Source organism: Pongo abelii, chromosome 2, assembly GCF_028885655.2.
Source record: "Pongo abelii isolate AG06213 chromosome 2, NHGRI_mPonAbe1-v2.0_pri, whole genome shotgun sequence".
Classification (NCBI taxonomy): Eukaryota; Metazoa; Chordata; class Mammalia; order Primates; family Hominidae; genus Pongo; species Pongo abelii.
Genome location: NC_085928.1, coordinates 145,985,984 through 146,006,751, shown reverse-complemented (window position 1 = coordinate 146,006,751; position 20,768 = coordinate 145,985,984). Strand labels below are relative to the sequence as shown.

The window sequence follows — 20,768 nt, the reverse complement described above, 5'->3', positions numbered from 1 at the left end:
CATTCTCTCTTGTCCTATAAGGTTTCTGCTGAGAAATTTACTGATAGTCTGATGAAGGTTTCTTTATACATGACTAGACACTTTTGCTGTTTTCAGAATTCTCTCTGTCTTTGACGTTAAAACAGTTTGACTATAATGTGCCATGAAGAAGACCTTTTTGGATCTTAGCCTCTTGTATCTAAATGTCTATATCTCTTGCTAGACTTGCGAAGGTTTCATCTATTCTTTTATTAAGTAGGTTTTAAAATCCTTTCATTCTGTCTTGGCCTTCTGGGACCCCGATTTGAATATTTGGGTGCTCTGTGGTATTTCATATATCACAAAGGCATAGTTCATTTTTCTTTATTTTTGTCTGGCTGAATTATTTCAGAAGACCTGTGTTCAGGCTCTGATACTCTTTTTTCTGCTTGATCCAGTCTTTTGTTGAAGCTTGCAAATGTATTTTTTATTTTATTCAATGAATTACTCAGTTCCGAAATTTGTGGGGGTTTTTTGGTTTGTTTTCTGGTTTTTTTTTTTTTTTTTTTTTTTTTGCTTTTTCAGTCAGGGTCTTGCTCTGTCGCCCAAACTGGAGTGCAGTGGCATGATCTCGGCTCACTGCAACCTCTTCCTCCTGAGCTCAAGTGATTCTCCCACTTCAGCCTCCCAAGTAGCTGGGAATACAGGCACATAACACCATGCCTGACTAATATTTTGTATTTTTGGTAGAGACGGGGTTTTGCCACGTCCTGAGCTCAAGGAATCCACTCACCTCAGCCTCCCAAAGTGGTGGGATGATACGTGTGAGCGCCTGTGCCTGACTTGGCTCCTTTTAATGATATCTGTTTCTTTGGTAAATTTTTGGTTTATATCCTGAATTGTTTTGCTGACTCCTCTGTATTGTTTTTCAGAATTCTGTTGTATCTCACTGAACTTCTTTAGAATAAATAATTTGGATTCCTTTTCCAGGACTTAGTGATTTTTTTGGGGTGGGGGTAGGGGAATCTGTTGCTGGGGAATTATTGTATTCCTTTGGAGATGTCAAGTTTCCTTGCTTTTTCATGTTTCCTGTGTCCTTAATTGATATCTGCATACCTCTTATAGCGCCTGGCTCAGAGGGTCCCATGCCCACGGAGCCTCACTCATTGCTAGCACAGCAGTCTGAGATGCAACTGCAAGGCTGCAGTAAGGCTGGGGGAGGGTCGCCTGCCACTGCTGAGGCTTGAGTAGGTAAACAAAGCAGCCAGGAAGTTCGAACTGGGTAGAGCCCACCACAGCTCAAGGAGGCCTGCCTGCCTCTGTAGAATCCACCTCTGGGGCAGGGCATAGCTGAACAAAACACAGCAGAAACTTCTGCAGACTTAAATGTCCCTGTCTGACAGCTTTGAAAGAGAGTAGTGGTTCTCCCAGCACGGAGTTTGAGATCTGAGAACAGACAGACTACCTCCTCAGGTGGGTCCCTGACCCCCAAGTAGCCTAACTGGGAGGCACCCCCAAGTAGGGGCAGACTGAGACCTCATACGGCCGGAAAACTCTCTGAGATGAAGCTTCCCGAGGAACAGTGAGGCGGCAACATTTGCTGTTCAGCAATATTCACTGTTCTGCAGCGTCCGCTGCTGATACCCAGGAAAACAGGGTCTGGAGTGGACCTCCAGCAAACTCCAACAGAACTGCAGCTGAGAGTCCTGACTGTTAGAAGGAAAACTAACAAACAGAAAGGACATCCACACCAAAACCCCATCTGTACGTCACCATCATCAAAGACCAAAGGTAGATAAAACCACAAAGATGGGGAAAAACCAGAGGAGAAAAGCTGAAAATTCTAAAAATCTAAAAATCCTCTTCCCCTCCAAAGGAACATAGCTCCTCGTCAGCAACGGAGCAAAGCTGGACGGAGAATGACTTTGACGAGTTGAGAGAAGGAGGCTTCAGACGATCAAACTTTTCTGAGCTAAAGGAGGAAGTTGGAACCCATCGCAAAGAAACTGAAAACCTTGAAAAAAGATTGGACGAATGGCTAACTAGAAGAACCAGTGGAGAGAAGTCCTTATATGACCTGATGGAGCTGAAAACCATGGCACGAGAACTACGTGACAAATGCACAAGCTTCAGTAGCAGATTCGATCAACTGGAAGAAAGAGTATCAGTGATTGAAGAGCAAATGAATGAAATTAAGCAAGAAAGGAAGTTCAGAGAAAAAAGAGTAAAAAGAAACAAGCAAAGCCTCCAAGAAATATGGGACTGTGTGAAAAGACCAAATCTACATCTGATTGGTGTTCCTGAAAGTGACGGGGAGAATGGAACCAAGTTGGAAAACACTCTGCAGGATATTATCCAGGAGAACTTCCCCAACCTAGCAAGGTAGGCCAACATTCAAATTCAGGAAATACGGAGAACACCACAAAGATACTCCTTGAGAAGAGCAACTCCAAGACACATAATTGTCAGATTCACCAAAGTTGAAATGAAGGAAAAAGTGTTAAGGGCAGCCAGAGAGAAAGGTCGGGTTACCCACAAAGGGAAGCCCATCAGACTAACAGCGGATCTCTCGACAGAAACTATATAAGCCAGAAGAGAATGGGAGCCAACATTCAACATTCTTAAAAGAATTTTCAACCCAGAATTTCATATCCAGCCAAACTAAGCTTCATGAGTGAAGGAGAAATAAAATCCTTTAGAGACAAACAAATGCTAAGAGATTTTGTCACCACCAGGCCTGCCCTACAAGAGCTCCTGAAGGAAGCACTAAACATGGAAAGGAACAACCGGTACCAGCCACTGCAAAAACATGCCAAATTGTAAAGACCATGGATGCTAGGAAGAAACTGCATCAACTAACGAGCAAAATAACCAGCTAACATAATGACAGGATCAAATTCACACATAACAATATTAACCTTAAATGTAAATGGGCTAAATGCTCCAATTAAAAGACACAGACTGGCAAATTGGATAAAGAGTCAAGACCCATCAGTGTGCTGTATTCAGGAGACCCATCTCACATGCAGAGACACACATAGGCTCAAAATAAAGGGATGGAGGAAGATCTACCAAGCAAATGGAAAACAAAAAAAGGCAGGGGTTGCAATTCTAGTCTCTGATAAAACAGTCTTTAAACCAACAAAGATCAAAAGAGACAAAGAAGGCCATTACATAATGGCAAAGGGATCAAGTCAACAAGAAGAGCTAACTATTCTAAATATATATGCACCCAATACAGGAGCACCCAGATTCATAAAGCAAGTCCTTACAGACCTACAAGAGACTTAGACTCCCACACAATAATAATGGGAGGCTTTAACACCCCACTGTCAACATTAGACAGATCAACGAGACAAAGTTAAAAAGGATATCCAGGAATTGAACTCAGCTCTGCACCCAGTGGAATTAATAGACATCTACAGAACTCTCCACCCCAAATCAGCAGAATATACATTCTTCTCAGCACCACATCACACTTATTCCAAAATTGACCACATAGTTGGAAGTAAAGCACTCCTCAGCAAATGTGAAAGAACAGAAATTATAACAAACTGTCTCTCAGACCACAGTGCAATCAAGCTAGAACTCAGGATTAAGAAACTCACTCAAAACTGCTCAACTACATGGAAACTAAACAACGTGCTCCTGAATGACTACTGGGTGCATAATGAAATGAAGGCAGAAATAAAGATGTTGTTTGAAACTAGTGAGAACAAAGACACAACATACCAGAATCTCTGGGACACATTTAAAGCAGTGTGTAGAGGGAAATTTATAGCACTAAATGCCCACAAGAGAAAGCAGGAAACATCTAAAATGGACACCCTAACATCACAATTGAAAGAACCAGAGAAGCAAGAGCAAACACATTCAAAAGCTAGCAGAAAGCAAGAAATAACTAAGATCAGAGCAGAACTGAAGGAGATAGAGACACAAAAAACCCTTCAAAAAATCAATGAATCCAGGAGCTGGTTTTTTGAAAAGATCAACACAATCGATAGACTGCTAGCAAGACTAATAAAGAAGAAAAGAGAGAAGACTCAAATAGACGCAATAAAAAATGATAAAGAGGATATCACCACCGATCCCACAGAAATACAAACTACCATCAGAGAAAACTATAAACACCTCTACACAAATAAACTAGAACATCTAGAAGAAATGTATAAATTCCTGGACACATACACCCTCCCAAGACTAAACCAGGAAGAAGTTGAATCCCTGAATAGACCAATAACAGGCTCTGAAATTGAGACAATAATTAATAGCCTACTAACCAAAAAAAGTCCAGGACCAGATGGATTCACAGCCGAATTCTACCAGAGGTAGAAGGAGGAGCTGGTACCATTCCTTCTGAAACTATTCCAATCAATAGAAAAAGAGGGAATCCTCCCTAACTCATTTTATGAGGCCAGCATCATCCTGATACCAAAGACGGGCAGAGACATAACAAAAAAAGAGAACTTTAGACCAATATCCCTGATGAACATTGATGCGAAAATCCTCAATAAAATACTGGCAAACTGAATCTGGCAGCACATCAAAAAGCTCATCCACCATGATCAAGTGGGCTTCATCCCTGGGATGCAAGGCTGGTTCAACATACACAAATCAATAAACGTAATCCAGCATATGAACAGAACCAAAGACAAAAACCACATGATTATCTCAATAGATGCAGAAAAGGCCTTTGACAAAATTCAACAGCCCTTCATGCTAAAAACTCTCAAGAAATTAGGTATTGATGGGACGTATCTCAAAATAATAAGAGCTATTTATGACAAACCCACAGCCAATATACTGAATGGGCAAAAACTGGAAGCATTCCCTTTGAAAACTGGCACAAGACAGGGATGCCCTCTCTCCCCACTCCTATTCAACATGGTGTTGAAAGTTCTGGCCACGGCAATCAGGCAGGAGAAGGAAATAAAGGGCGTTCAATTAGGAAAAGAGGAAGTCAAATTGTCCCTGTTTGCAGATGACAGGATTGTATATTTAGAAAACCCCATCGTCTCAGCCCAAAATCTCCTTAAGCTGAGAAGCAACTTCAGCAAAGTCTCAGGATACAAAATCAATGTGCAAAAATCACAAGCATTGTTATACACCGGTAACAGACAAACAGCCAAATCATGAGTGAACTCCCATTCACAACTGCTTCAAAGAGAATAACATACCTAGGAATCCAACTTACAAGGGATGTGAAGGACCTCTTCAAGGAGAACTACAAACCACTGCTCAACAAAATAAAAGAGGACACAAACAAATGGAAGAACATTCCATGCTCATGGTTAGGAAGAATCAATATGGTGAAAATGGCCATACTGCCCAAGGTAATTTATAGATTGAATGCCATCCCCATCAAGCTACCAATGACTTTCTTCAGATAATTGGAAAAAACTACTTTAAAATTCATATGGAACCAAAAAAGAGCCCGCATTGCCAAGACAATCCTAAGCCAAAAGAACAAAGCTGGAGGCATCATGCTACCTGACCTCAAACTATACTACAAGGCTACAGTAACCAAAACAGCATGGCACTGGTACCAAAACAGAGATATAGACCAATGGAATAGAGCAGAGCCCTCAGAAATAATATCACACATCTACAACTATCTGAACTTTGACAAACATGACAAAAACAAGAAATGGGGAAAGGATTCCCTATTTAATAAATGGTGCTGGGAAAACTGGCTAGCCACATGTAGAAAGCTGAAACTGGATCCCTTCCTTACACCTTATACAAAAATTAATTCAAGATGGATTAAAGACTTACATGTTAGACCTAAAACCATAAAAACCCTAGAAGAAAACCTAGGCAATACCATTCAGGACATAGGCATGGGCAAGGACTTCATGTCTAAAACACCAAAAGCAATGGCAACAAAAGCCAAAACTGACAAATGGGATCTAATTAACATAAAGAGCTTCTGCACAGCAAAAGAAACTACCATCAGAGTGAACAGGCAACCTACAGAATGGGAGAAAATTTTTGCAATCTACTCATCTGACAAAAGGCTAATATCCAGAATCTACAAAGAACTCAAACAAATTTACAAGAAAGAAAACAAACAACCCCATCAAAAAGTGGGCTAAGGATATGAACAGACACTTCTCAAAAGAAGACATTTATGCAGCCAACAGACACGTGAAAAAATAATCATTGTCTCTGGGCATCAGAGAAATGCAAATCCAAACCACAATGAGATACCATCTCACACCAGTTAGAATGGCGATCATTAAAAAGTCAGGAAACAACAGGTACTGAAGAGGATGGGGAGAAATAGGAACACTTTTACAGTGTTGTTGGGACTGTAAACTTGTTCAACCATTGTGGAAGACAGTGTGGCAATTCCTCAAGGATCTAGAACTAGAAATACCATTTGACCCAGCCATCCCATTACTGGGTATCTATCCAAAGGATTATAAATCATGCTGCTATAAAGACACATGCACGTGTATGTTTATTGCGGCACTATTCACAATAGCAAAGACTTAGAAGCAACCCAAATGTCCATCAATGATAGACTGGATTAAGAAAATGTGGCACATATACACCATGGAATAGTATGCAGCCATAAAAAAGGATGAGTTCATGTCCTTTGTAGGGACATGGATGAAGCTGGAAACCATCATTCTGAGCAAACTATCGCAAGGACAAAAAGCAAACACCACATGTTCTCACTCATAGGTGGGAACTGAGCAATGAGAACACTTGGACACAGGAAGGGAACGTCACACACTGAGACCTGCCGTGGGGTGGGGGGAGGGGGTAGGAATAGTATTAGGAGATATACCTCATGTAAATGACAAGTTAATGGGTGCAGCACACCAACATGGCACATGTATACATATGTAACAAACCTGCACGTTATGTACATGTACCCTAGAACTTAAAGTATAATGAAAAATAATTATAATTTTTTAAAAAAAGAACAAAAAACAAAAAAACTAGAGGAACTCTACTATAGTGGGGTTTTGTGATATAGAAGCAGCAGGTAGGCTGCCGAGATACCTTTAGGAAGCATCTTTGCTTTCTAGTCTATGTAACTTCTCCAATCTATACTCACACTCCCAGTCATGTAGTGCTCCCTACAACTCGTCTAACACCAACATTAACTAACTTTTGGGATTTTGACTCTGAGTCCGGTCTCTTCTAGTGTCTGCTTTTTGTTACCTGTTCTTGGGATCTGGTTTTCCGTATATCACACTAGTTCTCTTTCCTATGACTCCAGCAGAGCTCAAGGCCTCATTTATAAACAAATTTGCCTAGCAGGACTTTGTTCTAGAAAAGACAAAAAGCTACACATTGAGAATATTCAGGCAGCCTTGTTCACAGAATTTCTCATTCTCTGCCTTGTTAATTTCCATTTCTGTACTTAAGTGCCTTACACTAGAGAGGGAAACCTCTAGCCAATTGGGTTGTACTCTGCGTTTTGTGTTTTAAAACAAGATGACACAACCTGGTGATATCAAGAACTCAGATTGTTTTCTTAGAAAACTTAATCAGTCCAGTGTATGAAGTGGTATTAAAATGAAGTTCGTAGTAAAATTTGAGGAAATTTGGTTGGAATTTAGGATATATAAGATTATTTTTACACTTCCCAATGAAATGCTTATACTTTTGAAATTCTCACTTCTTAAAAATTCAATTTAAAATTTTGAAGGATGTGGTATGACACAGGTATCATGATAGCTTTCATCAAAATTCAACTGGTAATCATCCTTTCTAGTCTAAACTTTAAAAAGAATTTTTTACTGTTTTAAATTACCTCAACTATGATCCAAATACCACAAAGTGAAACCATTATTTTCAACAAAAGGCTTAGAACAATAAAGTAGATGCTGGTTCTAAAATAGTAATTTTGAGTACTTTAAGAATTTCTTAGTTGTGGTAGATCAAAACCAAAGAGAAATAAAGTAGTCAAATGTACTATGAAAGTCACCTATTTCTTTCTATAACTACTTTGCAAAAAAGGGTTCCTAAGTAGGTAGGAAGAAAAAAAATGCTTTGATCAAACTCTATAATGTGACATATTTAATATGTTCTTTTTCTCTTTTTTAGGACAGTGGTGATTATCCTCTTACCATGCCTGGACCTCAGTGGAAAAAATTTCGTTCAAACTTTTGTGAATTTATTGGAGTCCTGATTCGACAGTGTCAGTATAGTATAATTTATGATGAGTATATGATGGACACAGTAATCTCCCTTTTGACGGGTTTGTCAGACTCCCAGGTCAGAGCTTTTAGGCATACAAGTACCCTGGCTGGTAAGTAATCAACATTTTATTTCCTTTTCATTTAGTTTTGTTGAATATGTTTTATTCTGATTACAAACTTAATGAGAAGATTTAATTAAAAATTTAATTAGGATAAAACATTCATTTGAATAGTTTTTGTTAAAATTTATGCCTGTTTTGTTAACTGGCATTTGATAGCCTTAAGAATGAAAATTGAAATTTTCTGGCCAGTGTCATCAAATGTCTGTCTGAATGTTTAGTTACTAATGTACATCCTTATTTATAACTGAAGAAATTTTAAGAGACCACTAGGCCAAATTCTTTGGAAAACCCAAGTAATAATAGTTGAAATTCCAAATTTATTCTATTTTTTAATCGCATAATTATATTGTTTTATTGCTCATTGTTATTATAGATAAGTGGGTAAATACTTGTTTATATACTTGAAACAATTCTATCCATTAGGGTAACAAACATTCTTCCTGTTCCTAGTGCTATAATAACTTAAACATACTCAAATATTAACATCTTTAAAGTCAGTTCTTAAGGTAGGCTGTAGATAATTTGAAGAAGTAACAGATTAGTTTTCACTTTTGCTTTCTTTTAGACTTATCATGACAACTTGTCAGCCAACTATATTCATTTTTTTTCTTGACTTTCAGTAACGAGGTAATTTTCTTATTTTAGCAATTGTTCTATTTTTCCGTCACTGCTTTAACTATGCCTACCTAAAATGACTATTTTTTTCATTCATAATGGAGTGTGTGTATACTTGTTGGGTGTTCATAAGTGTATGTTTAAATAATCCCAAATTACATCTTTTTTAGTAGCAGTAACTTTGCCTATATTCATCTTACTTATTATCATGACAAACCAGATTTAGACTCATTTTTATTTTGCATTTAAATTTTAATTTCTCATTTATCTAATTTATTTAAAGCAGCGTTCCTCAGACTTTAGCACACACCAGAATCGCCTACAGAGCTTGTTCAAACAGATGGCTGGGCAAGAAGTTCCTAGGCAATGTTGATACTGGTGATTTGGGAACTACACATTGCAAATGTCTGCTTTAAAATTTTGTTATTTTTTGGCTTAACCTGTTGCCCAGAGCCAATAAGATAATAACTGGAGTTGTGTATATGTTTTTACATTCTTTTTTTCCCAATTCTCATTTTTCCCTTACTCAGTTAATTCATATTAATTCATATTAGCGTCTGTTATTCTGTTAGTTACAGTCCTAACCAAGTGAACATGAAGCACAGTTTGTTTTTTCTGAGAGTATTCTTTTCTCATTATTAGGAAGAGAGGGAGATATTTTACCCAATTTTATCTTTTTTCAAAAGATTAAAAATATAATTTGTTGAAAAATACCTATGTAGAACATACATCACATACAGTTCATACTGTGTTTTGAGAGTATCTTCTTCCTCATTATTAGGAAGAAAAAGATTTTTTACCCCGTTTATCTTTTTTAAAAAGTTACTGTAAAAATACTGTTTATTATTCCAACAGTTATATAATGTTATACCTTTTTTTTCTAATTCCCCAACCTTTAGTAGTATCCTCTGCATTTGGTCGTTGCTTTTTTTCTTTTCTTTATATTTTCTATTCCTTTTCATCTTACTTCTTTCTGTGTACAGTAATGCCCATTTACCTGGTTGTGACATGCATAGGAAATTCAGCAATTTGGAAAAAAAAAAAAACTTGAAAATAAAGTAGAAATTGCTTGTAAATAACCAATTTTGCTGTCATAAGAATTAACGAATTTACTTTTATACAGAAGTTATTATCTGGGTTTCCCAAGGCCAAGAGAGAAAGAGAAGCAATAAGTTAATTGAGGGCCGATAGTATTGTGAAATGACCATTTAAAACAAGAAGACACAAAAATTAGTTTACAGTTCTCAATATAGAGCACAATCTTTGGCTTCTCTGTAGGGGCAAGCTACCTTTCTTTAATCTAGAAACTTGTGTGCATTCTGTTTAAAAGATTAATTGTATGCCATTTACTCTAAGAACATAAGAGGAGTGCTATTTTATAGAAATATGCAGAATATTTTGACTCTTAAAACATTGTTTTAATTTTGTGAACAATGCACTTTAACTCATTTGCATTTGTCCTTCACTGCCATGTAAATGCAGTATTACTGTATTTTACTACCTTTTTGATGGTCCATTTCAGCTCTCCTTTTCATTTGCTCATTTTTAGTAACTTTCATTGTACTGTTTTCTCTATACTTATCCCTTTGGTTATCTCCATCTGCTAATCTTATATATGTTTAAATATATTTTCATTATGGCTTTCTTCCTATTCCTTTTGAATTGAGTGTCTCCTGCCTCCCCCATTGCCTTTCTGTGTCTCTTTTCCACTATCTACCTGCGTTCATCATAACCTTTAAAACTACTTGATGAATGTGATTTTGTTTTCACCTATGTTCTTTTTATATTAATATCATCATGTAGCCTATTTAAATTCGAAATTATTTTTCAAAATCAGATATCAACAAAACAAAGTAAACAACATATGTTTATACAGAATTTTCAAAGGATAAAACTTTTCAGTTCTCTCAATTTACTTTAGCGTATTACTGTAATTCCCATGTGTCTACACTAATTAATGGTTATATCTTCCAAGGCTCACTTGTATAAAATGTGAGACATAGCAGTCACCTACCCTTCAACAAAGCACAGAGGGCTTGCTGAGAACTTAATTCCAGGCTGGACAACAATTATCCATCTTTTCAAGGACATTTTGTTCTCATCTTTGCCCTCTTCTTATTTTTAATGGTATATGTACGAAGAATAGATTAAAAGATAATCATTTTTATTCACTTTGCAGGACAAGTCTTGGGGACTAGATAAAATGGGCAGGAACATTTAATCCTCTGCTTCAAAGACTATGTGCATGGACAGTTACAAGGCAGTTATGGCCAGATATGATTATCGGCTTTGGAATAAAATGCTCCTTGACATTGCTTAAATCTTAGCTGAGAAGAGAGACAATCAGGTTAGTTATTTTGTAGGGTACAGATGTGATGAGTTCCAGAGCTTCATAAGTCATCAGAGTGGTCTTATCAGTAGTATTTTTAATCTGTTTTCCGAATACCCCATTTTCTTGTTATGAATTCAATATGTATCCCTGTTGTCAGTGTTTATGCATTGCATTTAATTGTATACTTATACTACATTTTTATTAAAGTTTTTTTATCATTATGTAGTTCTTTATGTCTGTTTATTCCACACTCATAAGTATATTCTTATTTTTCCATTGGAGGTAAACTCTCTTTTTAGAATACATTTTACCATTAAATTGAAAGAGACTGTTAACAATCAAATTTTATATTATATTTTCTTTAATCCCTTCTTTGGAATTTTCAAACATACTGTCCTAGTTATTTGACCCATTTTAATAAGCTTTACATTATAGTTTTCATTAACTATTGATCTTCAGAACTAAGTGCCCTTATTTTTATTTAAAATAGCTATCTCAGTGGGACACAGTAGTACAGTTTGTGGATTTAATTTATGTAAGAAACATTGTGTCATAATTATTTTGGTGGATTTACAATCTGAGACTGGGAACTTTTTTTTTTCAAATTTGATGACATTTTTATTTTTTGAGGGAATATTTTCCTTTTAAGTTCAAAAATAAGATTTTCTTTGTTTTAGCACTTTTCTTGTTTGGTATTATGAAGATAAAATTTTACTCTCAAAGAATTGTTTTTCAGGATTATGTTTATTTTTAGGCATTTGCTTTTAAAATGTATACCAGTACTTTACAACTTGTTGACTTGAAATTTTTGTTAGAGGGCAACATTCAGGATGAGTAGTATTGGTTAACGTTTTAATATTTTGTTATTTTCTCACCTACATAATTTTCTGTGATGTTACAAATATATTAATGCTGGCTACCTCTGACTTCTAAACTTCTAATTTGAACAAAAGAGAGTTAAAATACAAAATTTGTATTAATAATGACATGATGATTGTTTCTATTCTCTTTTTTCCCTCCTAAAATGAATTTGGGAAAAAACTAGAAAATGTGGTCAAGATCATCACAAGGCCAATCTTCATCAGTGCTTATCAATAAGTCACTCTCAGGCTCCTGAGGGATAAACATTTCTTTATACCTTATGGTTGGTTTTATATTCACATATGGTTCATTATTGATTAACTTTTCTCATAGAATCAGCATCTCCGGACTTTTCCTCTGAGGAAGGAAATGACATATGAAATTGCTTTAATTTATAATCAGAGGCTGAAAATAATTTTGCCTCAGAAAATTGAAGTCTTTTTATTTGGCCTTCAGTTGCTAAAACCATGTAATACTGTGGTTGATAGAATGGGTTCTGGAGTGACTGTCTGAATTCATATTCGTCTCTGCCTTTTACTAGTTGGATAACCTTGGACAGGTCCTTAACCATAGCTGGTCTTACTCTATTTGCAAAGTGGGAAAGAAAAGAGATTAGGAGTGCTTGGGACAATGCTTGGCATTTAGTAAGCTGCTGCTATTATTCTATTATTCTTTAATGAGAAAAAGGGATAATAGTATTTGCCAATATTTCCCTTCATTTATGGTTTTACTCAGAATTTATTGGTTTGCTTATTCTATTTTAATAAAAAGTAATAAGACATGACAGATGGGGAAATCAGAAATAAACAAGTAGATAAACTTTCAAGAACCGCTGTTAAGAAAACGAACAGCATGCATTTTCTTTTCTTTTGCTTTTTTTAATGTATGTTTATTTTCTGATTCTCACTCTGTTGCCCAGGCTGCACTGCAGTGGCATGGTTTTGTTTCCTTGCAACCCCCGCTTCCCAGGCTCAAGCGATCCTTCCACCTCAGCATCCCGAGTAGCTGGGACCACAGGTGCATGCCACCACATCCGGCTAATTTTTTTGTAGTTTTTGTAGAGTTGGGATTTCGCCATGTTGCCCACGGATGGCCTTGAACTCCTGAACTCAAGCAGTCTGCATACCATGACCTCTGAAAGTGCTGGGATTACAACCACACCCAGCCTGCATTTTCATTTTACTTATCTTTTGGCTCTCAGGACCCATATTCTGTTTATTAAATTCAGTAATTATTTTATAATTTTTAAATACACAGATTGTTTCTGGTTTCTTTGGTTAAGATGTGAAAATTTTAGAGCAATCTGGTATTATCAAAGAATAGGCCGTGTAGTATAAATAATTGCTCTTCCTTTTTGTATTTACATTTTATTTTTTTATATTCATTTTTCAAAATTCTTCTAGAGTTTGACCTTTTCATTGCTTTGTACTTTTACTTTGTCTTACTTTACTTTTTCACTGTTGTGTTTTTCATCCCTCCTCCAGATATAAAATCTTTATTCAATTTTCTAGGGTTTGTATATAATAGACTTCTGATGTTCTCGTGGGATTAATGCCCAATAGTTGGTGAAATCTGCAAATACCACTATATCATGTAGTTTTACCCATAAAATAAAGTATAACTTTAAAATGTAATTACTTTTTTGAATCTGTATATTTAGGCCTAGAATAACTTTTGAAATTTTCTAACTATTTTTTCTTAGTATTATTGTCTTTTACGTTCTATCATCGGTTCTGAAAATTAGCTTTCTTTTGGCAGCCAGTTTTTGTAAAGAAACAAGGATTTTAAAAATTACTTTATAAGCATTACATATCTTGAATTTATTAACTTGGTGACTTTGAACAAATTATGTAACTCCTTTGCCTTTCTTCATCTTTATAGCATAGATACTAATAATCCTTTCTCATAGTAGTATTGGGAAGCTTAAATGAAATAATTTTTCTTTTGTTTCCTGAGTCATATAGATGAAATAATTTATGTTAAATATGTAACATACATAAGTCACTCAGTAATTGTCTAATGTTGTTTGCTGTTGTTGTTTTTGAGATGGAGTCTCGCTGTCTTACCCAGGCTGGAGTGCAGTGGCACAATCTCGGCTCGCTGCAACCTCCCCCTCCTGAGTTCAAGTGATTCTCTTGCCTCAGCCTCCCGAGTAGCTGGGACTGCAGGCGTGCACTACCACACCCAGCTAATTTTTGTATTTTTAGGAGAGACAGGGTTTCATCATGTTAGCCAGGCTAGTCTCGAACTCCTGACCTTGGGCAATCCGCCCACCTCGGCCTCCCAAAGCACTGAGATTACAGGCCTGAGCAACCATGCCCAGCCCAATGTTGTGATTTTTTTTTTTTTAATTACACTTTAAGTTCTAGGGTACATGTGCACAATGTGCAGGTTTGTTACATAGGTATACATGTGCCATGTTGGTTTGCTGCATCTATTAGCTCGTCATTTACATTAGATATTTCTCCTAATGCTATCCCTCCCCCTGCCCCCACCCCACGACAGGCCCTGGTGTGTGATGTTCCCCACCCTGTGTCCAAGTGTTCTCATTGTTGAATTCCCACCTGTGAGTGAGAACATGCGGTGTTTGGTTTTCTGTCCTTGTGATAGTTTGCTGAGAATGATGGTTTCCAGCTGCATCCATGCCCCTGCAAAGGATATGAACTCATCCTTTTTTATGGCTGCATAGTATTCCATGGTGTATATGTGCCACATTTTCTTAATCCAGCCTATTATTGATGGACATTTGGGTTGGTTCCAAGTCTTTACTATTGTGAATATTGTTGCAGTAAATATACGTATGCATGTGTCTTTATAGTAGCATGATTTATAATCCTTTGGGTATATACCCAGTAATGGGATCGCTGGGTCAAATGGTATTTCTAGTTCTAGATCATTGGGGAATTGCCACACTGTCTTCCACAATGGTTGAACTAGTTTACACTCCCACTTACAGTGTAAAAGCATTCCTATGTCTCTACATCCTCTCTAGCATCTATTGTTTCCTGACTTTTTAATGGTTGCCATTCTAACTGGTGTGAGATGGTATCTTATTGTGGTTTTGATTTGCATTTGTCCGATGACCAGTGATGATGAGCATTTTTTCATGTGTCTGTTGGCTGCATAAATGTCTTCTTTTGAGAAGTGTCTGTTCATATCCTTGTGATTTTAATATAGAGAACAGCTAAGCTTATTTGGTTTGGTTGTAAAGAGGGCACAGAACTTGAAAAATTTTTTAACGTACTTTTCGTTTTCATATTGTACACTAGAATATTTTCAGTGTATATAAAATTACATATACTACTTACAGAGAATTCAGAAAAAGAGAAAAGTACAAAAATAAAAATTCTCTATAATGGTGCCATCTTATGACTATGCCATAACTTGTTATTTTAAGTTTCTTTGTCATGTGTACTTGCGAAGCTTTTTGGTTTTATTTTTAAACAAGTGTTCTGATCAATTTTTTGACTTTTTTTGCTTTTAATTTTTTAAAATTATGCCTCATTTTCTAAAATTTAGATGCTATTTAATTGTGTTTCTGCTGTTTGAATTTTTTGTCTGTCTTTTTTAGATCCCCTATTATCTTTTGTTTTCTTTCTTTCTTAATTTGTTCTCTCCTTTTTGTGTAGCATATTTTTTGATAGTTTCTTGAGAAAAAAGGCAATTTGGGAAATATGTATTTGAGACTTTACGTGCCTGAAAAACATGTTGTAGCTTCTTGCTTCATAGTTTGACCCAATATAAATTTCATAATTGAAATTTTTTTTTTTTTTAGGAATTTGTTTCTAGTTTCCAAAGTTGCTGTTGAGAAGTCCAGTGCTAATTTTAGACTTCTGGTTGTGATCCTGTTTCTTGTCTTTGGAAGCTTTGCAAATTTTTTTGTTTGTTTGTTACTGAAATTTCATGATGATACCCTGAAATTTTGTGATGATACACTGTTATGTATGTTTATTTTCCATTTCTTTGTCCTTTCTGTCCACTGTGTTACCTCATGTTTATTAATTTTGAGTATCCTTTTACATTTCTAAGAGTTCTTTTTTATTTTCCAAGTCTTCCTTTTTTTTTTGAGACGGGTTCTCGCTCTGTCACCCAGACTGGAGTACAGTGGCACGATCTTGGCTCACTGTGACCTATGCCTCCTGGGTTCAAGGGATACTCCCACCTCAGCCTCCTGAGTAGCTGGGATTACAGGCATGTGCCACCATGCCTGGTTAATTTTTGTATTTTTAGTAGAGATGTGGTTTCACCATGTTGGCCAGGTTGGTCTCGAACTCCTGACCTCAGGTTATCTGCCTGCTCGGCCTCCCAAAGGGCTGGGATTACAGGCGTGAGCCACTACACCCGGCCCAAGTCTCCCTTTTTTTAAAATATGCTGTGTTTTAAAATAGCTTATTTTTATTTTCGAGACAGGGTCTTGCTCTGTCACCCAGGCTGGAGTGCAATGGCATGATTACAACTCACTGCAGCCTCAACCTCCTGGGCTAAATTGATCCTCCTGCCTTAGCCTCCTGAAGCTGGGACTACAGGCATGTGCCATCACACCTGGCTAATTTTCCTTTTCTTTCCTTTTCCTTTTCCTTTCCTTTTTTTTTTAATTTTGTAGAGAAGAGGTCTTAATGTGTTTCCTAGTCTGGTCTCAAATTCCTGGGCTCAAGCCTTCCTCCCACCTTGGCCTCCCAAAGTGCTAGGATTATAGGTGTGCCCACCACCGCACGCCCAGTGCTTGTTTTTCTTAGAGATATGGTTGTCATGCTTTTTCTACCCTTTCTGTGATTTTAAATGCTCTCTGCTCATCCTCCTGCTGTCCATATTCATATATTCTTATATTGTGGTTAGGGGTTACATGTATTTTCTGAGTTTATTGAAGATGAAAATTGATTTTTTAACTTTTATTTGACGTTCAGAGGTACATGTGCAGGTTTGTTATATAGGAAAGCTCATGTCACAGGGACTTGTACAGATTATTTTGTCACTCAGGTATTAAGCCTAGTACCCATTAGTTAGTTTCCTGACTCTCTCCCTCCTCTAGACTTCCATCCTCCATTAGACCCCACTGTCTGTTGTTTCTGTCTGTGTGTTCATGTGTTCTCATCGTTTAGCTCCCACTTATAAGTGATAACATGAGGTATTTGGTTTTCTCTTCCTGCATTAGTTTGCTAAGGATAATGGCCTCCAGCTCCATCCATGTCCCTGCAAAAGACACGATCTTGTTCTTTTTTATGGCTGCAAAACCTTCCATGGTGTATATGTACCACATTTTCTTTAACCAGTCTACCATTGCTGGGCATTAAGGTTGATTCCATGTCTTTACCATTATGAATAGTGCTGCAGTGAACATGTGCATCCATGTGTCTTTATGATAGAATGATTTATATTCCTTTGGGTGTTGTATTAGTCTGTTTTCATATTGCTATAAAGAATTCCCCTAGACTGGGTAATTCATAAAGGCAAGAGATTTAATTGACACACAGTTCTGCATTGCTAGGGAAGCCTCAGGAAACTTACAATCATGGCAGAAGGCAAAGGAGAAGCAGGCACATTCTTCACAGGGCAGCTGGATGGGAGTGAGTGCAAGCAGGGGAAATGCCAGAGGCGTATAAAACCGTCAGATCTCAGGCCAGGTGCAGTGGCTCATGCCTGTAATCCCAGCACTTTGGGAGGCCGAGACAGGTGGATTACTTGAGGTCAGGAGGTCGAGACTAGCCTGGCCAACATGGTGAAACCTATCTCTACTAAAAATACAAAATTAGCCGGGCATGGTGGTGCGTGCCTGTAATCCCAGCTACAAGGCTGAGGCAGAAGAATCACTTGAACCTGGGAGGTGGAGGTTGCAGTGAGTCAAGATTGCACCACTGCACTCCAGACTGGGCAACAGAGCAAGACTCCGTCTCAAAAAGAAAAAATAAAAATAACCTAGCTGGACATGATGGCGTGCACCTGTAATCCCAGCTACTCTGGAGGCTGAGGCAGGAGAATCACTTGAACCCAGAGGGCGGAGGTTGCAGTGAGCTGAGATCGCACCACTGCATTCACAGCCTTGGTGACACAGTGAGACTCCACCTCAAAAAAAAAACAAAAAAAAAACAACACATCCCATCAGATCTCGTGAGAACTCACTACCGGCTGGGTGCAGTGGCTCACTCCTGTAATACTAACACTTTTAGAGGCCGAAGAGGGCAGATCATTCGAGACCAGCCTGGCCAACATGGTGAAAGCCTCGTCTCTACTAAAAATACAAAAATTAGCTAGGCTGGTTGCGGGCGCCTGCAATTTCAGCTACTAGGGAGGCTGAGGCATGAGAATCACTTGAACCAGGGAGGCGGGGGTTGCAGTGAGCCGAGATCGCACCACTGCACTCCCGTCTGGGCGACAGAATGAGACTCCATCTCAAAAAATAAAAAAAAAATTCGAAGAACTCACTATTATGAGAACAGCATGTGGGAAACTGCCCCCATGATCCCAGTTACCTCCACCTGGTCCCGCTTTGGCATGTGGAGATTATGGGGATTACAATTCGAGATAAGATTTGGGTGGAGACACAGAGCCAAACCATATCAGGTATATATACCCAGTAATGGGATTGATGGGTCGAATGGTAGTTCTGTTTTTAGGTCTTTGTGGAACTGCCTCACTGCTTTCCAGAAAAATTGTTTTTTAAGAGATAAATGGATGTGTTAAACCTTTGTCATTTGGAAACTGGTAGTTTGTCATAAGATCCTTTTTAAAAAAAAAAAAAAGCATTGTAAAAATAAAGTACTATAATCACCTCTCTTAAAAAATCTAGTTTGTTCCACTATATCAGACATATTTCCAAGGTGTATAACAATAGTTTTCAAAGGTATAATAGGTATCACTAAATATAAATGCAGTTTTTTACTTTTCAGTTTTATGTTTAGCAGGACAGAAATGCAAATTGTTGATTATTGATTAAAAGGGTCAATGTTCTCCGACTTCGTTTTAGGCATCCCATTTCCTGATGAACTCTCCTTTTGTTCCAGTATTTTCTTCTGTGTTTCCACTCTACTGTTTTTTTAATTGTGATTTTAAATACTTTGACACTATATTTTTAATGTTCTTCACACTCTTCATGTCCTCACTGCCTTTATTTTTCCCACTTAGATTTTATCATTCTTTATTATAGTCACATCCTCCTTCATACCGTCAACTTCCTTGCTTCTGTCTTCCTCTTTCATATTCCGTAGGAAAACCCCATACAACCATCTGTCCCATACCTGCAGCAGAGCTGAAAGTGGCTGGAGAAAAATACATACCATAAGGGCTGGGCTTTACTTTTTTTTTTTTTTCCAAGTGGTCCTTTAATGCTGCCTAGCAGTCCCCTTAGTGTATTGTACTCCAGGGTTATTTCCACATCCTAACAAAATTGTTTTATACATTCTCCTCAAAGCTACATTTCCTATCCAGTCTTCACATTTAGCTGATTATCTTGCCTGTTTAATCAGGATAGTCGAAAGAGAATCCTTCAGGGATTAAGCCTACCTACTTATCTAGCTGCAGTTATACTCATATCCTCTATCCGTTTTCTTAACTCCAGTGGCCTCTAAGGCCAATCCTTGTACTTGTGCAGTGAATCTGATCCCTTTTCACCTTCTCAAGAACTTTGTCTCTCAAGTTGTTCTCACTCTCATTACTTCAAAATTTCTTTCTTTTATTAGATAACTCTTACTATTTTGGTAACAGCTCCCATCTTTTAGGAACCCTTTGTGTCAGTCTGGGTTCCCCCAGAGAAACAGAACTAAGAGATATTCTTACATCTCTCTCTGTCTCTCTCTCTCTTTCTCTCTCTCTCTCACACACACACACACACACGTACACATGTTTCACTGATGTGGCTCAGCACAATTGTGGGAACTTGCAAATCGGAAATTTGTAGGGTAGTCCAGCAAGCTGGAAATCAGACAAGAGTCGTGCGGTCTTGAGTCTGAGATCTGTGGAGCAGGCTAGAAGCTCAGGATTTTATTTACTTATTTATTTATTTTAGAGACAGGGTCTCTGTCACCCAGGCTGAAGTGCAGTGGCACAGTCGTAGATTACTGCAACCTTGAACTCCTGGGTTTATGTAATCCTCCCACCTCGGCCTCCCCAGTAGCTGAGACTACAGGTGCACGTCTCAATGCCTAGGTAATTTTTAAATTTTTTGTAGAGATGGAGTCTTGCTATGTTACCCAGGCTGGTCTTGAACTCCTGACCTCCAGTCATCCTTTCACCTCTGCCTCCCAAAGCACTGGGATTACAGATGTGAGCCATCATGCTCAGCCTAGGACTTTATGTTGCAGCCTTGAGGCAAACATTTCCTCTCTAGAAAACCTATTTTTTCTCTTAAGCTTTCAACTAATTGCATGAGACCCACTCACATTATTGAGGGTAATCTCCTTTATTTAAAGGAGATTATAGGTGTTAACCATAGAAAATATCTACAAAATTCCTTCAAGGTGATACCTGCATTAGTGTTTGATTAAGTAATTGACCGTGATAGTCTAGCCATGCCTGGACACATAAGACTAACCGTTACACTGTACCTTGTTCCCTCACGTCCCTCTAGCCCCAGTTTCATTTTTCTCCTTTTCTTTATAGCAAATCTCAGAATTATTTATATTCACTCTCTCCACTCAGTCCTCTCCTATTAGGTTTCTGTCTCTACCACTTCACTACCTCTCCTGTTGAGGTCAGCAGTTACCTTCTTACTGCCCAAATCAGTGAGCA

The 20,768-nt window shown here is 37.7% G+C and overlaps 1 protein-coding gene across 5 annotated transcripts in view; it reads left to right on the top strand.

The window, feature by feature from the left end:
- STAG1 (STAG1 cohesin complex component) overlaps positions 1-20,768 on the top strand; it is a 406,617-nt gene that overhangs the window by 220,325 nt on the left and 165,524 nt on the right. For 4 of the 5 annotated variants that reach the window (XM_024244311.3, XM_063722218.1, XM_063722219.1 and 1 more), the window contains one exon: positions 8,023-8,227. In XM_024244311.3, the coding sequence (XP_024100079.1) occupies positions 8,023-8,227 (205 nt within the window). Of the gene's footprint in view, positions 1-8,022; positions 8,228-11,098; positions 11,202-20,768 lie in introns of those variants that run through there. The other variant, XM_054552670.2, reaches the window with a different exon arrangement.